Below are 17,251 nucleotides of genomic sequence, written 5' to 3'. Positions count from 1 at the left end.
TATAAAAAATAAAAAATTAAAAAAAAAAAAAAAAAAAAAAAAAAAGAAAGCCACTTTGGCATTACATAGCTTTGAAATAAAATAACACTCTTAGGCTACCCAAGGGTTAAGATCCTCTGCTATAATTGAATTAATTCCATGGCAAATTCAGGAACTCTAGAATAAATTCCTAAAATATTATGAAAACAGTAATAGAGAATTTGTAGCTCCAACACAGGGAAATATCCCTGTGTTATAAAGAAACAAGGAACGTCGGGGTCATCTTGGATTGAGGTTAAGAAGTGGTTTGTCAGATTATCAGAAATGACATGATACCATTTTACTCAGCAGTAACTGAAGTCATGACATAGTATCTAAAGCAGTCTAAACCTTTCATTTTTAAAAGTCTCTCCCTCAAGTTTTTCTAAGTCCATAAACCTCTCCCCACTCACTCTCTGTCCCAGTTTTTATCTACAATGAATGACCAAAGTGCAGCAGGAAGAGAACGAAGAATTTCAGGGATCTAGGTTTCACTTGGATTTAATGGCAAGAACATAGAAGGATCAAGGCATTCAACTCACTGGAAGACCTCGCTGGCTTTCTTCAGGCATGCTGGCTCCTAAATGGAAGACATGGATTCCAAGTTCCATTATTTGACTTACTATTTCTGTGATCTGTTGTAAAACATTCATCCTCAGCATCTTCTTTATGTTCAGTTAGTCACTGTCTAGAACATCATTCGTTTTTGATGTGGTGTTCAATGATTCATTAGTTACATGTAATACCCAGCGTTCATCACATCACATGCTCCCCTCAATCCCCATCACCAGGATACCCCATTCCCCAGCCCCTCTGAAACCCTCAGTTTGTTTCCCTGGGGTCCAGAGTTGCTCATGGCTCCTCTCCCTCTCTGATTTCTCCCCCTTCAGTTTTCCCTCCCTTCCCGTACTTACCTGGCAGAGAAGATCCCCTAATCACCTTCCATATCTTTGATTTTGAATTCATCAGGGAGGAATGCCCCCACCTACAGGGCTCTGATGAGGATTGAGACATACCACAAAGGTTTTAGAAGCTACAAAATGCAAAATAAAATGAATATCCAACTGTTCCTTAAGACTTTTGATGACTTTTGCTTATTGAATAAGGCAAAGGAGAGAAAACTGTAATAAGCTCCTATTCTCACATCCATTCTCATGCATGACATTAGTTTCATATTATATGCTGTGTAGGATCCATGGGTCCTATATGCAGGTAGGTTAAATACACGTTAGTTCTATCACAGCCATAGGTTATTGAAAGGTAGATGCAAAAGCCAAAATTGGGTCTATTTGCATGTTAGGAGTGGTTCTGGAGCTCCATCTGGCTGGTTTATCCACAGCAGGATAACTGGAATTAGAGTCACATCCATCCCATCTCTCCATCCACAGTAAATGAAGCTTTAGGCTTTCTCAAGGTATTTTTTTTTATATCCTTTGCTTTATTGAATCCTCTTAACATCTGAGAAAGACATTACACCAAAAAAACAAAAGGAAATTTGAGGCAAAGCCATTGTCGGGTCTTGGGGGCAAATGTGGAATTAGACTAGGATTCTAGAGATTGGGTGTTTAATATGCTGCCTATAACAAATGGCATAGAGCACTCTGGAGGTCACAGCTCATTTGTCCCTATGAACAGGGACACCTCAGCAATCTCTTGGTGGTTTTAATCCAAGACCCTCCCATGGTGAAGCCATGGCATCTCCTCATTGGGTCACCACCACCATTTATCCTCAAGGTCATTGAAATCCCATTTACACTTGACTCTTAGAAAGGACCCTCTCTCTTGCAATTCCTCCAGCTCCCTCTTCACTATGTCGTACAACTCTTTCTTGAGCCTGCAAGAAATAGAGAGAATGCTTTTAAAAATGCATTACTTAGATGTGAAGTTGATAATATAAAGTCCTGAATAATATAGCTTTTGATCAACTTCCCAAATTAGGCAAGATTCCTTGGAATCCAAGAGGATTTCTGCTAAAATGTGCCCAGTTTAAAGTCTTTTCCAGGGGCTAAAGGGGTAGCCATGGCTTACCTTTCTGACCTCATCTCCAGATTACTGAATAAGTGGGGGGAGTATTCTAATTCAACACTCTATTTCAATGCCTGGAGGAGCAACACAGAGCTTGGTAGTCCAACCTCTGGGCCTTTATACATGCTACTCCAACTTCCTTAGAACACTCTATTCTTTGTCTCTTGTCACTGTCCAGATGTCCCTCTTGATACATAGATTCCTCCCTCCAGCCTCCCTGGGACTTAAGAACCAATGTCACCACAAAAGACACACTTTCTGTCATTGCTCTGACTACCCTTGTTCTTCTACCACAGCCCAGAGTTTTCCTCACAGCATTCATGACAACACTGCTTTTATCCATCTCAGATTGGTCATCTCCCTGAGCAGAATGAAGAGCCATGAGGACAAGCCTCATGACCATTCTGCTATCAACCATGGCACACTTGTCAGCATTGAAGAGGATGTCGTTGAGTGAAATACTGAATAGGTACAAGCATGAGAAAAACAAGGGGCCTCCTCCACTTCCCAAATGTTTGTAGGACCATGCTGCCCTGGATATCACTACCCACGTGGGGCCATTTAAACTGCAATTTAAACTGAGAAAAGTAAAAAACTCAGTTCCTGGGTTGCACTAACACCCTTTCGAGTGTCCAGTTATCACATGCTGCTACTGGCTACCCTACTGGACAGGAGGTATTAACTCCTTCTGCCATCACTAAAGGTTCTGCTGGCTGGCACTGCTCTAGGAAATCGAATGCAGGCTGAACCCAAAGCTTGCTTTAAAATATAGAAAAAATAATAATAAAAAAAAATAAAATATCAGCCAACCTACCCCCCCTCAGCTAGTGCTTCCTAGTGTAAAAGTCACTGGGGATTACCCAAGTTTCTGTAGTTTGCACGTTGATTTTTTCAAGGCCTTCCACAGTATGCCGACTCCACTGGGCTCCAAGTCATTCTGCAGAAGGTTCAGGTGAACCAGGCTTTTACTGCTTCCAAGAACAGAGGAGAGATGCTGGCAGCAAGCAGGCATCAGATTGCATTTCTCCAACCTAGGAGTGGGTGGGAAGGAAGTGTGAAAGATGGTCCTCAAAGACTGAGAAGTTAGAAGTGATACCAGATCTAAGAAAAAGTACGTGGTTAAAACAAACGGGCTTCTAGTGGAGAGCTTACCACACACCAGACACTTCTCCAAATGTTTACACATAACTCACTAATCCTTATACCAGTCCTATCATATGTAGCCAATATCTTCAACTTCATTTTCTAGGTGTGGAAACAGAACATTAGCCTGACCAACCATCAAAAAACAATATTCAGCCCTCAAAAGTGGTGTGAATTTATAAGATCCTTGAAAGGACTAAAATAAGACTACAACCCTTTCCTTACACTTTCATCTTGTTCCTAATTTCAACACAACAAAATCTGTATTCCTAGTAGCTAGCCAATCATATGTTCAAAGACAAAAGTGACAGTGATATCACTTTAAGGTAGTGGAAATTTCCATCTAAGCCTCTAAAGAAATGTGATAGGTGTCCAGACATGGAAATTTTGATACATCAAGAATAAAAGGAAAGAAGGTTTTCTTAGGAAGATGTTAGGAGATGTTGGGAGATGTGGAAGATGTTGGGTAGGATCCAGAGAATGTTTCAAGGTAAAGGCACTATTTGGTGGACAGGAAGAGGAGGACATGAGAGAAAAATGGTTCCAACATCACCCAAGTGAGTCCTGTCTCTGGTCTAGCCTCCCCTGCAGGGCCTTTACCACCATGTTACATATTATTGACCTCCATCATGTACATTTACTAGTAGTATTTCCCAATGAGGGGTGATCTCTGCCCCCCCACCAGAGGACACTGAGCAATAGCTGCACACAAGGGAGAGGCTATTGGCATCTGGAGGGTGGAGGTCAGGGTTGCTGTTCTGCAGCATACAGCACACAGAACAGCCCACAGCCAAGGACTACCCAGCCCAAGGTTGGGTTGAGAAACACTGGTCTGATGGTAAAGGTGGAAGCCTGTGAACACAAATAAGACACTCGGGTGCCTACTTTAAAGCTTATACATTGGCAGAGTGCCCGGGTGGCTCAAGTGGATTAAGCATCTGCCTTCGGCTCAGGCATGATCTCAGGGTCCTGGAATGGAGCCCCATATCGGCTCCCTGCTCAGCGGGGTCTGCTTCTCCCTCTGCCCCTCCCCACCGCTTGTGCTTTCTCTCCTCCTCTCTCCAAAAAATAAATAAAATCTTTTTAAAAATCGTTAAAACGAAAACACTGGAGAATGAAACTGACTGAAAGTGAACTAAATATCGGGAAGGCATTTGTCATTAGAGACTGGGCAATAACTGTTGCAAACATTTTATTCATTTATATATCCAGAGAAGGTCCTCGAGAGGGAGGGCTTAAAACCAGACTACCATTCTTAAGGCACAAATAGGACCTCGAATTACTTGTATAAGTATGACAGCTTCTCCTTTACCTATAGGATAAAGAATATTGAACCTCAAGATCCTTCTTGAAGGACAGGGATGTGGTGAAAAAACAAACAACTTCTGACTTATTTTACTTATTAAGGGCATAAGGTCCTCAAGGTCCATCCATTTAATGGAAATGGCAGGATTTCCACAGAGAAAGACTGTGTGATCTCTAAGCACTTTGTGAGAGTGAGTAGACATGGCACCTATGTGAAAAATAGCTACCACTTAACCAAAAGCCACACTTAACCAAAACTCCTATTATTGGAGTAGAAACCATCTCAATTTTCTGAACAAACACATCACCTTATAGTTAGAATCGGACTCCCCCTTCGATGGAAAAACTCCGGGGCAGGAAACACGGTGCACCAGCCCCCACCTTCTATCCCAAAAGTACTGACTGAAACGAAGAATATCTACAATACACCATGGGTGGGGAGTGACCGGAATGAACTTCTGTTTCTGCACTTGAACCTCACTGTTAAGCAGAAGAGATTCTGAACAAGAGAACTTTGTCCTTTGTTCCTCGCCTCCTTGAACCCCCGGGTGACCGTGTGTCATCCCCTCCAGATACAAGAGTAGGATGGGGGCTTTCCACAAAAAGGACTGCGTCAGCTCACCCAAGCGTGTTCAGTGCACAGCTCGGATCTTTCAGAGCCTCACACAGGTGTATCACGCCATCATCCCGAACATCATTGCTCCCGAGATCCAAAATTTTCACGTTATGATTATGCCGGAGGGCATTAGCAAGCTCCTGACAGCCTCCTGCTGTTAAAGAACAGCCTGACAAACTGTGAAACAAACAGAAAGGGGGAAAGAATAACCCTTGCATCCTCGGGCTTTTCTCTGTCTACCCCAGCCCACATCACAGTCCTCCAAGGGAAAGAGATGCCAAAGTGACCAGCATCCTCCCTGGGAAGAGGGATGCTGGTCAGGAGGTCTGAGACTATCTACAGGTAGAAAGGACGCAGCCAACAGGACAATGTGGCTCGCTTCCCAGTGCCATCTGCAGAGTTTGCACCTGTTTTCCTCTGGACTTGACCTCATGCATCCTCCCCTTTGCTGATTTTACTTTTCCTCCTTTCACTGAAATAGATGGCAGCCACAAATCTGACTGCATGCCACATTCTCGAAGTCCTCTGGGAATCATCAAACCCACAGAGTGGCCTTGGGAACCTCCAACACACACCGTGGTTGGTCCTTAGCTGTGATCCCAGTAGCCTCACTGCCCACTGCAGGCACCCCCCCACACACACACACACTTATCCCCCTACAGGAGAGCCTGCAGCTCCTCTGTTGAGCACACACGTCTATACCTGGGACTCCAGCCCCATCTGGAGCTCAGGCATTTTCAAGTCAAGTCACACACTTTCTTCCCATCCTCTGAAGGACAGAGAGGCAAAGGCACTCACTCCAGGTTCTGTAGACGGCAGTCCGGGCAGCTCAAGGCCTCACACAGAAGCTTCACCCCCTCATCTCCCAGGCTATTCCTTCTCAGGTTCAGATGTGTCAAACTCTTGTTCTCAAGGAGAGCATCTGACAAGTACTTGCAGCTGGGGGCCCCGAGCTGGCAGAACCAGAGCCTACGGGGCGAGAGCCACAGAGATAGATGCTCAGGAAGGCAGCCCGAACCGAGGCCCCTGGGGATGGGAGCTTCAGGCCCCACCTCTGAGTTCAATCACGGGGTCCCCTTGAACCCCAATCCAGGATAGGCCACGTAGTGGTGCTTACTTATCCTTTCCCAGATTTATGCAATGAGCACAGCAAGAACATTCTGGGCCTTAGTGGTGGTCTCAAAAAAAGAAAGCCAATAGAAGGATGATGATTGGGGCACCGGCAGGGGTGGGGGGCTCAGTTGGGTGAGCACCCAGCTCTGGATTATGGCAGGTCCTGATCTCAGGCTCCCGGGACTGAGCCCTCTGCTGGGATCCACACTCTGCGGGGAACCTGCTTGAGGATTTTCTCTCATATACATAGATCTTTAAAAATAAAGGCAATGATCAAAGCCTGTCAAGTTTCATTAACACAAGTTCCAAAGATCCCCCAAGAGCATCGCGCTTACAACGAATGATCCTACATTGTGGACTTAGAGTTCTCTAAGGTTTACCATTTTCTATGTAAATAGTCTGTGTTAAGTGATATCAAAAAAAATTAAGAAGAACAGTAGAAGAGGGAACTTTGGAAGGTGATGGGTTTGTGTTAGGTCTTCATGGCGGTGATGGTCTCGAGGGTGCATAGCTCTCCCCTAACGCACCGACTCATGCAGTAAACACGTGCAACTTCTCACATGTCAGAAATGTTTAACGTGAGAGGGTTTTTTTTTAAGTAAAAATAAAAAAATACAAGGGAAAACATTTTAAATGAGCTTCAGGCAGTTAGGGATGATCCCAGGGCTTCGAAGCCCATCAGACGGGGCTGGACTGGTGCCCAGCTGCTACCGACGGTTGTCAGGCCTGTGGTGGTACCCCCACAACCTTCACCTCTTGCTAAGGTGGAGCCCGAGCACCCATCACGGTGCTGCCGATCCCATGGGCTGGGACGCATGGTGCTTCAGAGCAGTGCTCAGCACGTGTGCAGTACAGACTGTAGGAGATGCAGAGTACAGCAAGCGCATGTAAGCATTAGGTGTATGTAAGTATGTATGCAATGTGTAGGCATAGAAAATACTTAGGATTACAGAATAGATATGTTAGACATGTAAGACATGTATGTTACTGTGTAACATCATGAATCATATAAGTTACATTTATGATTTATATATTGCATTTTGGTCTATATTCATGTATCTATGTTAAATATAATTACAGATTAAAATATATTGCTATAAGCATAATTATAATTAGCATACATATTAACTTACTGTAACCTGTCACAGTCCTATATAACACATTAGTTCATATTACGTATGTATTCATTAGCTGTTCATGGTTCTTTGTGGCTCGGGGCCGAGTGAGCGCCAATCTTCTGGTCTGTAGCTCAGACTCCACCGTCTTTCACCATTTACCCCCTCAGATGAGCCCCTTGGCCTTCTTACCCTTTCATACTCACTCACCTGAACAATATCCAGTTCCTGGAAAACCCATCTCTGCATCTATTCCAAATCTTCCCGAGAGCAGCAGAGGGCAGCTGACAGAAGAAACATCTAGGAGATCACACTTGATACCTGCCATTGCCTGTGGACTCGTCCCCACCCAGCAACCCCCTTGAAACCTAGGGTCCTGCAGATACCCACTCAGGTAACATGCTATGTGGCTGGTCAGTAGGCATCTCACGCTCCAGCATCCCAGACCAAACCCCTCATGCCTAAACCTCATTCCCCCAGGTCTTCCCCATGTCTGAAAAAGAGCCCACTTTTCACCCAGCTGCCAAGCCTATCATCTGGAGGCATTTGGGTTCTTTCCCTCCTCAACCACATTACTGCATCAGCAAGTCCTCCTGGCCCTAGCTTTGAGTATACCCCAGACCTGACCACCTCACTTTGGTCAATTCATGGTCATCATCTTGCCTGATCTACAGGCGCTTGCTTCTGCCCCCATTTTTGCTTCCATTATAGTCCACCCTTCACCTGCCGCCGGGGTCATCTTTCAGAGCGTGTCTGTACAAACTCTGGTCCTCAGACAAGTTTCCACCTCCAAACACAACAGACTCCTTCATGGCCAGGACATATTCAGGGCCTCATCCTGCCTCTCCAGCTTCAACTCTGCCTGTCATGTCCCTCACTCGTGTTACCCCAGCCTTATTAGTGGTCTGGCTGCTCCTACAACACTCCAAGCACATGCCAGTCTTGGGGCCTCTGTCCTCCTCTTCCTTCTGTGTGTGTGGCTCCTTCAGCCAACGTCTGGTGGCTTCAGTGTCACCTCCTCTGATAGGTTGGTGAGAGAAGACCTTACTAAGACACCAGCCCAACACTCCTTGTCTATTCATTCCTCTTCATTTTTCTTCAGCAGAGCTCCTGGTCTTGTTGTTTGGTATCCCACTCCTCCTCCACACAGGTGGGTGTCTGTCTTGTCCCCCACCCCAACCTTGGTGCACAGCCTGGTGTCTAGAGATAGGAGCTCAGTCATCACTTGACCAGACCGTAATTTCCTGGTATCCTTGTTAAAATGGAATTCCTTGGCACAACCCACAGAGACTGATTCAGCAAATCCAGGACTACTCAGAGCCTGGGTGTAGAATGGCGCCCCGCACAACACATCTTAGTAGTCAATGGTATAAATAGGTCCCAAATGAAGGACCCACTATTTTCCCCATGCCCACCCCCAAGGAGTCACTTCCAGAAACGGAACCATGAGGAGCTTACACCAGTCTCTGTAAGGCGCACTCGGGGTGAGTCAGGGAAGAGCAGAGGAGCCTCACGCCGTCATCCTGGAGTGGGTTAAACCCCAGGCACAGTCGAGTGGTCCTCTGGGTGCTGGTGAGACATGATGCCAGGCCCCGGTAGACGGCCGCTGACAGCTGGCATTTCTCCAGGCTGTAGAAGGTCCAAGTGCAGTGTGAGCCCCAGCTGCGCCCACTTCTCTTTCTTTCGCAAACTCCCAGTCCCTTGGGCTACACATCTGGGACCCAAACATCATGAAATGATTAAACTGGATAAAGGACAAAGGTTTTAAGGAGAAAAAGGTGGGTCAGAGTAAGGGCTTCTCAATCTCAGCCCTACTGACCTTTGGGCTAGATCATTCTTTGATCATTCTTTGCCCACCCCCCCAGGGCATTGACGGATAATGATCATAGTAGGTCACCACCTACTAGATGCCAGTAGCGTCCTCCTCTCCCAACTGTGAGAAACAAGTAGTGTCCAGACATTGCCAAACGTCCCCTGGAGGACAAGATCACCCCTCAGCTTAAAACCACTGGGTTTTCCGTGTTCACTGTGGAGTCTGCCTCTCCCTCTCCACCCCATCTCCTGTCCGTGCTCTCTTTCTCTCAAATAAATAAAATCATTTTGTCTATTAAGTTAGCCGCCACACAGTGCATCATGCATTTTGAGGTAGTGCACAATAAAATCTTTTTAAGGAATTGGGCGCCTAGGTGGCTCAGTCAGTTAAGCATCTGCCTTAACTCAGTTCAAGATCTCAGAGTCCTGGGATTGAGCCCCAGGTCAGACTCCCTGCACCACGGGGAGCCTGCTTCTCCCTCTTCCCCTCCTGCCCGCTTGTGTTCCCTCTTTCTCTCAAAATCTTCAAGCACTAGTTGTTATATGCAACTGATCAATTATTGGACACTACATCTGAATGTACCATATGTTCGCTAATTGAATTTAAGTTTTTAAAATGTTAAAATAAGAAGTTAAAGTATTAAAAAATAAATAAATAATTGGGGCGCCTGGGTGGCTCAGTGGGTTAAGCCACTGCCTTCAGCTCAGGTCGTGATCTCAGGGTCCGGGATCGAGCCCCACATCGGGCTCTCTGCTCAGCAGGGAGCCTGCTTCCTCCTCTCTCTCTCTCTCTCTGCCTGCCTCTCTGCCTGTGTGTGCTCTCTCTCTTTCAAATAAATAAATAAAATCTTAAATAAATAAATAAATAAAACCACGGGGTTTAGGAGAGACTGGCAGGTAAGTCAGCCACAATGAAGGTGAGGGCAAAGCTGGCGGAGTTGGAGCCCCAGGGACACAGTGGAAAAGAGTGAAAATACTTACTGTGGGGCAAAAGGAATAACACAGAGGGCATGGGGATATGGAGAGGAGAAGGGAGTTGGGGGGATCGGAGGGGGAGACGAACCACAAGAGACTGTGCTCTGAGAAACAATCTGAGGGTTTTGGAGGGGAAGGGTGCGGGGTTGGGGGAGTCTGGTGGGTACTAAGGAGAGCACGGATCGCATAGAGCACTGGGTGTGGTGCATAAACAATGAATCTTGGAACACTGAAAAAATAAAAATAAAAAATAAATAAAATTTAAAAAAGAAAAGAGTGAAGATAGGGACAGTGCCAGCGGGGTAGTAAGTACAATAGGGGATCCCCAAGGCTCCCCCAGACATGCTGCCACTGTCACCCCACCCTGCCACTTAACCTTGCAAAGACACAATTTTGACAAGACAGGAAGACTTACGACAGCTCCTGCAGGGATGATGTTGACACTGTGGAGGGCCCCTGCAGACCCTTTTCCTCAGTGCCTGAGAGATCATTGTCCCCCAGGCTAAGGAAGCGCACACTCGAGTTCTTGCGGAGCTCCGCAAAGAGATGACAACACGTCAGAGGGGTGAGGCCACACGACTCCAACCTACCAAAGGGGCCCCAAGACAGGCAGTTACTCCAGGGAGGGGAGGTCTTCGTCTGGAGGCCCCCTTGTGCCACAAACGAAGGCTTATTTCTCCTTGTTCCTCATCGTCTCCCCAGGCAGGACGGCCTCCAGGTCCATGCCACCATCAGGGCCCCGTGGCACCCAGCCCAGCACCACCGAGCAGCCTGTTAGAAACGCCGGCTCTTAGGCCCTCAGCAGACCTGCGGGCTCTCAGGGTGTGGGTCCCAGGACCCTGCATTTTAACCTGCCCCTTGGGTGGCTGTGGTAGACCTGAAGTTTTGGGAAGCACTGTCTTTTTTTTTTTTTTTAAAGATTTTATTTATTTATTTGACAGAGAGAGATCACAAGTAGGCAGAGAGGCAGGCAGAGAGAGGAGGAAGCAGGCTCCCTGCTGAGCAGAGAGCCCGATGTGGGACTCCATCCCAGGACCCTGAGATCATGACCTGAGCCGAAGGCAGCGGCTTAACCCACTGAGCCACCCAGGCGCCCCGGGAAGCACTGTCTTGACCCCACGCGCTTGTCCCCTTCGCTCCTCTTTCCCTACGTCCTTTGGGTGCTGTGCCAAGTCCTGCCCTCCCGGTGCGTTACTGAATCTGGGGGTGACCCTGGGACAGATCTGGAAGACCAGAGATTTACCACAGATACTGGAGGTTGCAGGCGGAATGTCTTAGGGTTTTAAAGATCATGGTGGACACAGGAATTCCCAGGTTGTTCGAGCTCAAGTTCAGATGGGTCAGCCTTTGGTTGCCGTGTAGGACGAGGACAAGCTCCTTCAGAACCCGCACAGGACTTACCGACTTGCACCTGAGGAAAACAGGAAGTGAGGAGGCTGGCCTCATGGGAGGGGGTACACCCTCCTCTTGCTTTCTCCCCCACCCTGTCCCCCCACATGGACCCCCTCCTTCAAGGATATCATCTCCAAGAGGAATCGGAAACTTGAAGCCCGGCCGGATGTGTTGCATCGGGAGTCGATCCCCTCCCCAACCGCGTCTGCCAGAGAAAACCCCGGAGCCCCCGCTCTTCTGGGCAGGGGGTGACCCCCCCCAACCCAGAAAGGTCTGACGAGAGCACCACTCTTCTCTTGTTTTCTCTTCTTTTTCTCCACGTCTTTAGGACTAAGTGATAAGACCAAAGCAGCAGGGGTGGGGGGGGGAGGATGCAAACGCCAGGTTCTGGTAAAGGGACATTTGAGGCTGTGTCCTGTGCATCTGACGCAGCTCCCATGACACACGGAGGTTCGAGGACGGTTGCCGCTGCCAGGTCTTCTGCTCTAAGCTCCCGGCAGCAGTGCGCACATCCGGGTTCCAGACATCAGGGCAGCTCCGAATCACAGAGGGACAGTAGGACAGAATTCGTTGGTGTGGACCCGAGAGCATCTGACCCAACACCATCCCCAGCCCTAACATTCGGTCTGTCCTCCGTCAGGTGGCTCTTCCCTGGCTTCTTCAAGGCCTACCTCCATTGCCCCTACCTGTGGAGCCTGTGAGCTTACATCACGCAAGGGGTTTCAGTCCAAAACGATGTGTCAGCTCCCATGAGCAGGTCTTTACTCCAACACCTTTTAGACAGGTGAGGCCCTTCTGCTTTCTCTGTCTCCCAGCACAAAGCCCCCCCCCTCCATGCCGAGTCCCCGAACAGATCTCCTGCTCTGGGAGGCCTCAGTGCCGCCTCCGCTGCGCTGGCCATCTAAGTGTGTTCCTCCCACACGGGCAGCCCCGTGCAGGCAGGAGTTATCCTTTCCATTCCCGGTGGTAACCACAGAATGAGGAGATGCTCGTTAAATACCCACTGAGTGAAGAAATGCCCGAGCACGAACTCCCCACCTTCCCTTAAGGCCCAACAATTCATGTGGGGCCCACATAAAGTCGCCTCTCAAGTGCTTTGTCCCAGCCACGTCCTCCAAGCTTTCCAATCCTCCATAGTCAGCTCAGAACAGCAGCCTTGCGCAGAGGTCCTGGGGGCAAAGCTGTCCATGTGCCCGCACCTCTCACGGGTGCAAGACCACGTGACGGAGTACCAGGTCTTCGCCTGAATGTATACCAACATGTTTGTTATCCCAAGCACCCGAGCTTACCTTCTGAAAAAGAGATCGTCCCTGCAATAACCAGGAGAGAAATGCCGGATCGTTCCCTGTTGGAATTTCGCACACGGTGCGCCACACTTACGTCAGTCTCTGGAGCTTGCATCTTGGGCTTCTCAGTTCGTAACAGAGTTTCTTCATGGAAGAAGCGTTAAGCTTGCTGTTGCTCATGTCCAGCTCCCTCACATTCCCGTGGCAAAACACGGAGCAAACATCCTGCCACTGATGTATCTTGGAGTGCGAGCTTGTCATTTAGGAGAGAGAAAGAAGGTTACTGAGGTGAACTGCACCTGACGCCCAGAGCGTGGCCTACAGGAGACAAAACCAGACCCATGGGAAGTGAAGGAATTCACCGGTGTACTGGGCAGGAAAACTGGGACTGCAAAAGTATTAGTTCTTTAAGTCCCAGGTGTTTTATTCCAACAATCCTCACCGTCCTTCTCATAGGAAAGCAGCGCTGTAAGGGAGGGGAGGTGGCCATTGGTAGGATCCTCACATGTTCAGCCCTTGAGTCAAACAGGCTGAAGGTGAACTCAGAGCTGCATTACCTATAATTTAACCTCTGTGCTCCAATTTTCTATCTCTAAATGTACATACTAACTTACTCTCATAGGACCTTGTGACTTAAAAAAAGGTTTATGCAGATATCTAGAACTTAAGAGGGTTATTAAAATTCTACACATACGATGGAATATCACTCAGCCATCAGAAGGGATGGACACTCACCATTTGCATCAACAAGGTTGGAACTGGAGGGAATTATGCTGAGTGAGGTCAGTCAATCAAATACAATAATCATATGTTCCTCCCATGTGCAAGATAAGCAGTGATGTGGGAGACCACAGGGAAAGGGAGGGAAAACTGAATGGGAAGAAATCAGAGAGGGAGACAAACCATGAGAGACTCTGGGCTCCAGGAACCAAGCTGAGGGTTACTAAAGGGAGGGGTGGGGAGTGGGTAATGGATGATGGGGACTGAAGGGGGCATGCATTGGGATGACCACTCGGTGTTACACGCAACTGATGAATCATTGAACATGACATCAAAAATGAGTGTTGACTAGATGTTGGCGAACTGAACATAATAAGATTCTTATTATTTAGCATTTCCTTAATGTGGCAGGCTCTCAACATTTACAAGAGTAAAAGAGCATCCAAGTCATGAATTAACCTTTTCATCTCCAGTGAAGAAAGTAAAACAAAGAACCCATTAAAGCACCTGAAGGATATAAAGTTCTACATGGAGAGCCCAGAATTACAGCGTTGGAGCGGCTGTTTCTGACCGTAGCATGTGTGTGTGTGTGTGACACACACACGTGCCCATGTATTTATATGTTTAACACCCTAGTTAATTCAGAGATACAGACAGAAGTAAAAGCCACTGAGGAAAGGGAGCTGTAGTGTAGAGAAACAAGAACTGGCCTTCACGTCAGAAGGTCTGTTATCACCATTAGGGAAGACAAGAAATCTCCTGCAGCCTCAGGGTGATCATGTGTAAGTTGGGGAATGGGGTTGATGGAGTATTAATCCTTACAATAAATGGTACTATCCTGGGGAAAACATGTGGTAGCCAGGACACTTACTCATACAACCCAACAATGAACACTACCTACACAAAGTCCCCTGTTTAGGTTTTCCCTAAAACCTAAGGGACCGGACAAATAAATGACAGCCAATATGCATTGAACTTTCATGACTCTGAGGCCCCAGGACCAAACATCTTACTAATATTCCAGTCTGGATAAACACAAAGAGCTTAGTCTTCTCAGAATTTCTTTTTGTACAACCAAAATTGAACTGGTATTTTTTGTAGGTTTGAGGGTTAAACAAAGGATTTGTGAACACATAGCAGCCCCTGCCTCAAGAGAGGAATTTAGAAAACACCCTTAGGGCCTGAAATAATTAGGACACTCAGATCTCTTTACCTCCTACACTGGAAGTCAACAGTGTCAGCAATGGGAAAAGGTTATAGGATAAGAACCAAAAACAGTTTAAGTATTTCTGGGATTCTTCCAGGAGACAAATGGACAAACGAAGTTCAGGATGTAGTTGACACCACTGGACTCAACCCCACCTCAAATTGTGCTCAAAGGATGAGCACCAGCGTTTTGAGCTGTGGAGCTGTGGAAGAGGGCAGGGCATTGACCCAGGCTGAGCTGCTTAGTGGCCACACAGGCATAAGCAAATTCTGTTTTTATTCAGTTTTCTCATCTATGAATGGCAGTAACTCTCCACCCTCCATTCAGCAATGGACATCAGTCAGATATGAGTGGAGGTCTCAGCACAAGGCTTGGCACGTACATCTTCACTATGCAGGGCCTGAGAAAGAAAGCCTACCTAGAAGGACATCAGCAGAAGCAGCCAAGGAATACTATAGGACACCTAAAGGGAAATTGTTGGTCTCCTGGATTGGAGTGACCCAGAAGGTTTGGTCAGTCATAACCAATGATAACACAACACATCCCTGGTTCTTCATGGAAGAACTTGGGCAGAGCCTGGGAAGAAACCTGGGGGGGAAATGGTTTGCATTACTCACTCCAGAGTTTCTGTGGTGAAAGTCAATTCCGTTTGAGGGATGGGAACGGTGACAGAAAGCCTTAGCTTATTTAACCTTTGACAGTGCTTTAGGCAAAATGAAGCAACTTGGAGTTGTAGATTCCCAAAAATATCTAGGTCAGCTTCGAGGAGAGGACTCAGAATCTGCCTTACAAAGTTTTCTTCCTGAGTTTCATACAAGCACTCAAAAAAGTGTAGGAATTCAAAACAGTTGGAGACAATGTCATAACTTCCTAATTCCTCTGCCCATTCTAGTAATTCATCTGTTATCCTGCGACTCACTTTACAGCGCAAAGTGGCTTCCAGTTCTCCTGCTAAGTTTCTTTTTAAAAGACCAAAGAAAAAAAGAGCCATCTGATTCCAGTAGAAGTTTGTATCCGCCAAAGCATCTGTCAGTAGCACCTTCATCTCTTCGTGCTTTGCAGGACTGCCCATGGAGCCTTTTGTCCCTCCCAGTGCATAGAACATGGCCCCCAAGAACACCTGGAAACTCTGATGAGTGAAAGTCACACACCCGTCACAGTCACTGACCTTTCGAAGGATATTCAAGCTGAACAGAGTGTCAATGAGAGATGCTTCCAGGTGCCTGTGCTTGAGGTCCTCCTTTGCAAATGTGAAATTCCGGAACCACATCCCCTCTGCAGCCAGAGAGCAGAGCAGTATCCACTGCTCCGGCCAGCTCTGGGCCGACAAACTCACCTCTGCTTTGGCAAACAGGCTGGAGAAGAAGTAGACATACAGACTGGTGGTCGTCTGGGTGCTCAGCTGGAAGCAAGGACTTCTTGCCATCTGCCACTTCAGGCAGGAGCACACGGCCCAGCACACCATGGGCGCAGAGCAGAAATAAAATAGGTTTTCATTTTTTCTTACCCAGCGCAAGATTTTCTTTGCTTTGTTTTGGTCACCAAAGTACCTGATGAAATACTCCTCCCGGTCTCCCTCTGTGAACCCTGAGATTTGTACAAACCATGGATCCAGTAACAGCTTTTTAAGATCCTTGGTTCTATACTCCTTGGTTGTGATCAGCAAAGTGGCCCCGGGAACCAGTTCTTTTCTCAACAAGTAGAACAGGATTCTGTGGACTGGGAGTCGCTGAAACCAGTCTGTACATGGTGGGCTGGCGTCCAAGTTGGAGGGCATGTCCATTTCCTCAAAGCCATCGATGACAAACAGGAGCCTCTCAGGGTGACTCATGAGCTCTTCAAAGGGGGGCTGGGAGTCAGGCCAGTCCCAGGAAAGCAAGCCAGCAAATGTGGTATCCTTCACCTCTTTAACTTTATGGCAGCTGATGAAGAAAACATAGGAGAACCTCTGCTGAAAGAGAAAGCCCTCTGCCCAATGCAGCATGGCCTTCATGGCCAGGGTGGTCTTCCCAACCCCCGCTACTCCCTCCAAGACTATCGTCTGTGGCTGGGCTCCCATCCTGTTGGGATACAGGAGGCTCTTCAGTTCTTTGTGTTCCTTCTCAGTCACGTTGCGCAGATATATGTGGCCTTCAGGCCAAGGCATGTTGTCCCACATCATCAATATTTTAGCTTTCATCCTCTCTCTGTATCTTCTTTGGTGAACTGAAACAGAGAAGTGAGGCAAAACAGAACACAACAATGGTCAGAATGAATTTTGGCCTTAGGAATAGTAAGTTCTTATATAAAGTCTTAAACAAGAGAAACACATTCTATCTTCAAGGGTCCAACTTTTGGGAGGAGTGGCATGGTGGGATAAAACAAAGGCAGTAGAATAGTTTGAGAATACACAAAAATAAATACGGAGAATGCAAGAGAGACTGAGAATCCCCTTTGAAGGTTGGGGAACAGATCTGTAGAGGCTTCTGTGGGGGAGTTAACATGATAATCTTGAGAAGCTACCAGTCCAAGATATAGAAAGAGA

The 17,251-nt window shown here is 47.2% G+C and overlaps 1 protein-coding gene across 1 annotated transcript in view; it reads right to left on the bottom strand.

The window, feature by feature from the left end:
* Positions 1-2,899: 2,899 nt before the first annotated feature.
* Positions 2,900-17,251, bottom strand: part of LOC101689503 (NACHT, LRR and PYD domains-containing protein 13) — a 38,320-nt gene continuing 23,968 nt past the window's right edge. The window contains exons 2-8 of the mRNA XM_004777081.3: positions 15,345-16,932; positions 12,895-13,053; positions 11,366-11,533; positions 8,794-8,964; positions 5,906-6,076; positions 5,114-5,284; positions 2,900-3,074 (exon numbers count right to left, since the gene is read on the bottom strand). Of these exons, the coding sequence (XP_004777138.3) occupies positions 2,900-3,074; positions 5,114-5,284; positions 5,906-6,076; positions 8,794-8,964; positions 11,366-11,533; positions 12,895-13,053; positions 15,345-16,932 (2,603 nt within the window). The remainder of the gene's footprint in view (positions 3,075-5,113; positions 5,285-5,905; positions 6,077-8,793; positions 8,965-11,365; positions 11,534-12,894; positions 13,054-15,344; positions 16,933-17,251) is intronic.

Source organism: Mustela putorius, unplaced genomic scaffold, assembly GCF_011764305.1.
Source record: "Mustela putorius furo isolate JIRA1106 unplaced genomic scaffold, ASM1176430v1.1 tig00000196_pilon_pilon_pilon, whole genome shotgun sequence".
Classification (NCBI taxonomy): Eukaryota; Metazoa; Chordata; class Mammalia; order Carnivora; family Mustelidae; genus Mustela; species Mustela putorius.
Note: the sequence above shows the minus strand (reverse complement) of the source record. Positions and strands in the feature narration are given on the sequence as shown.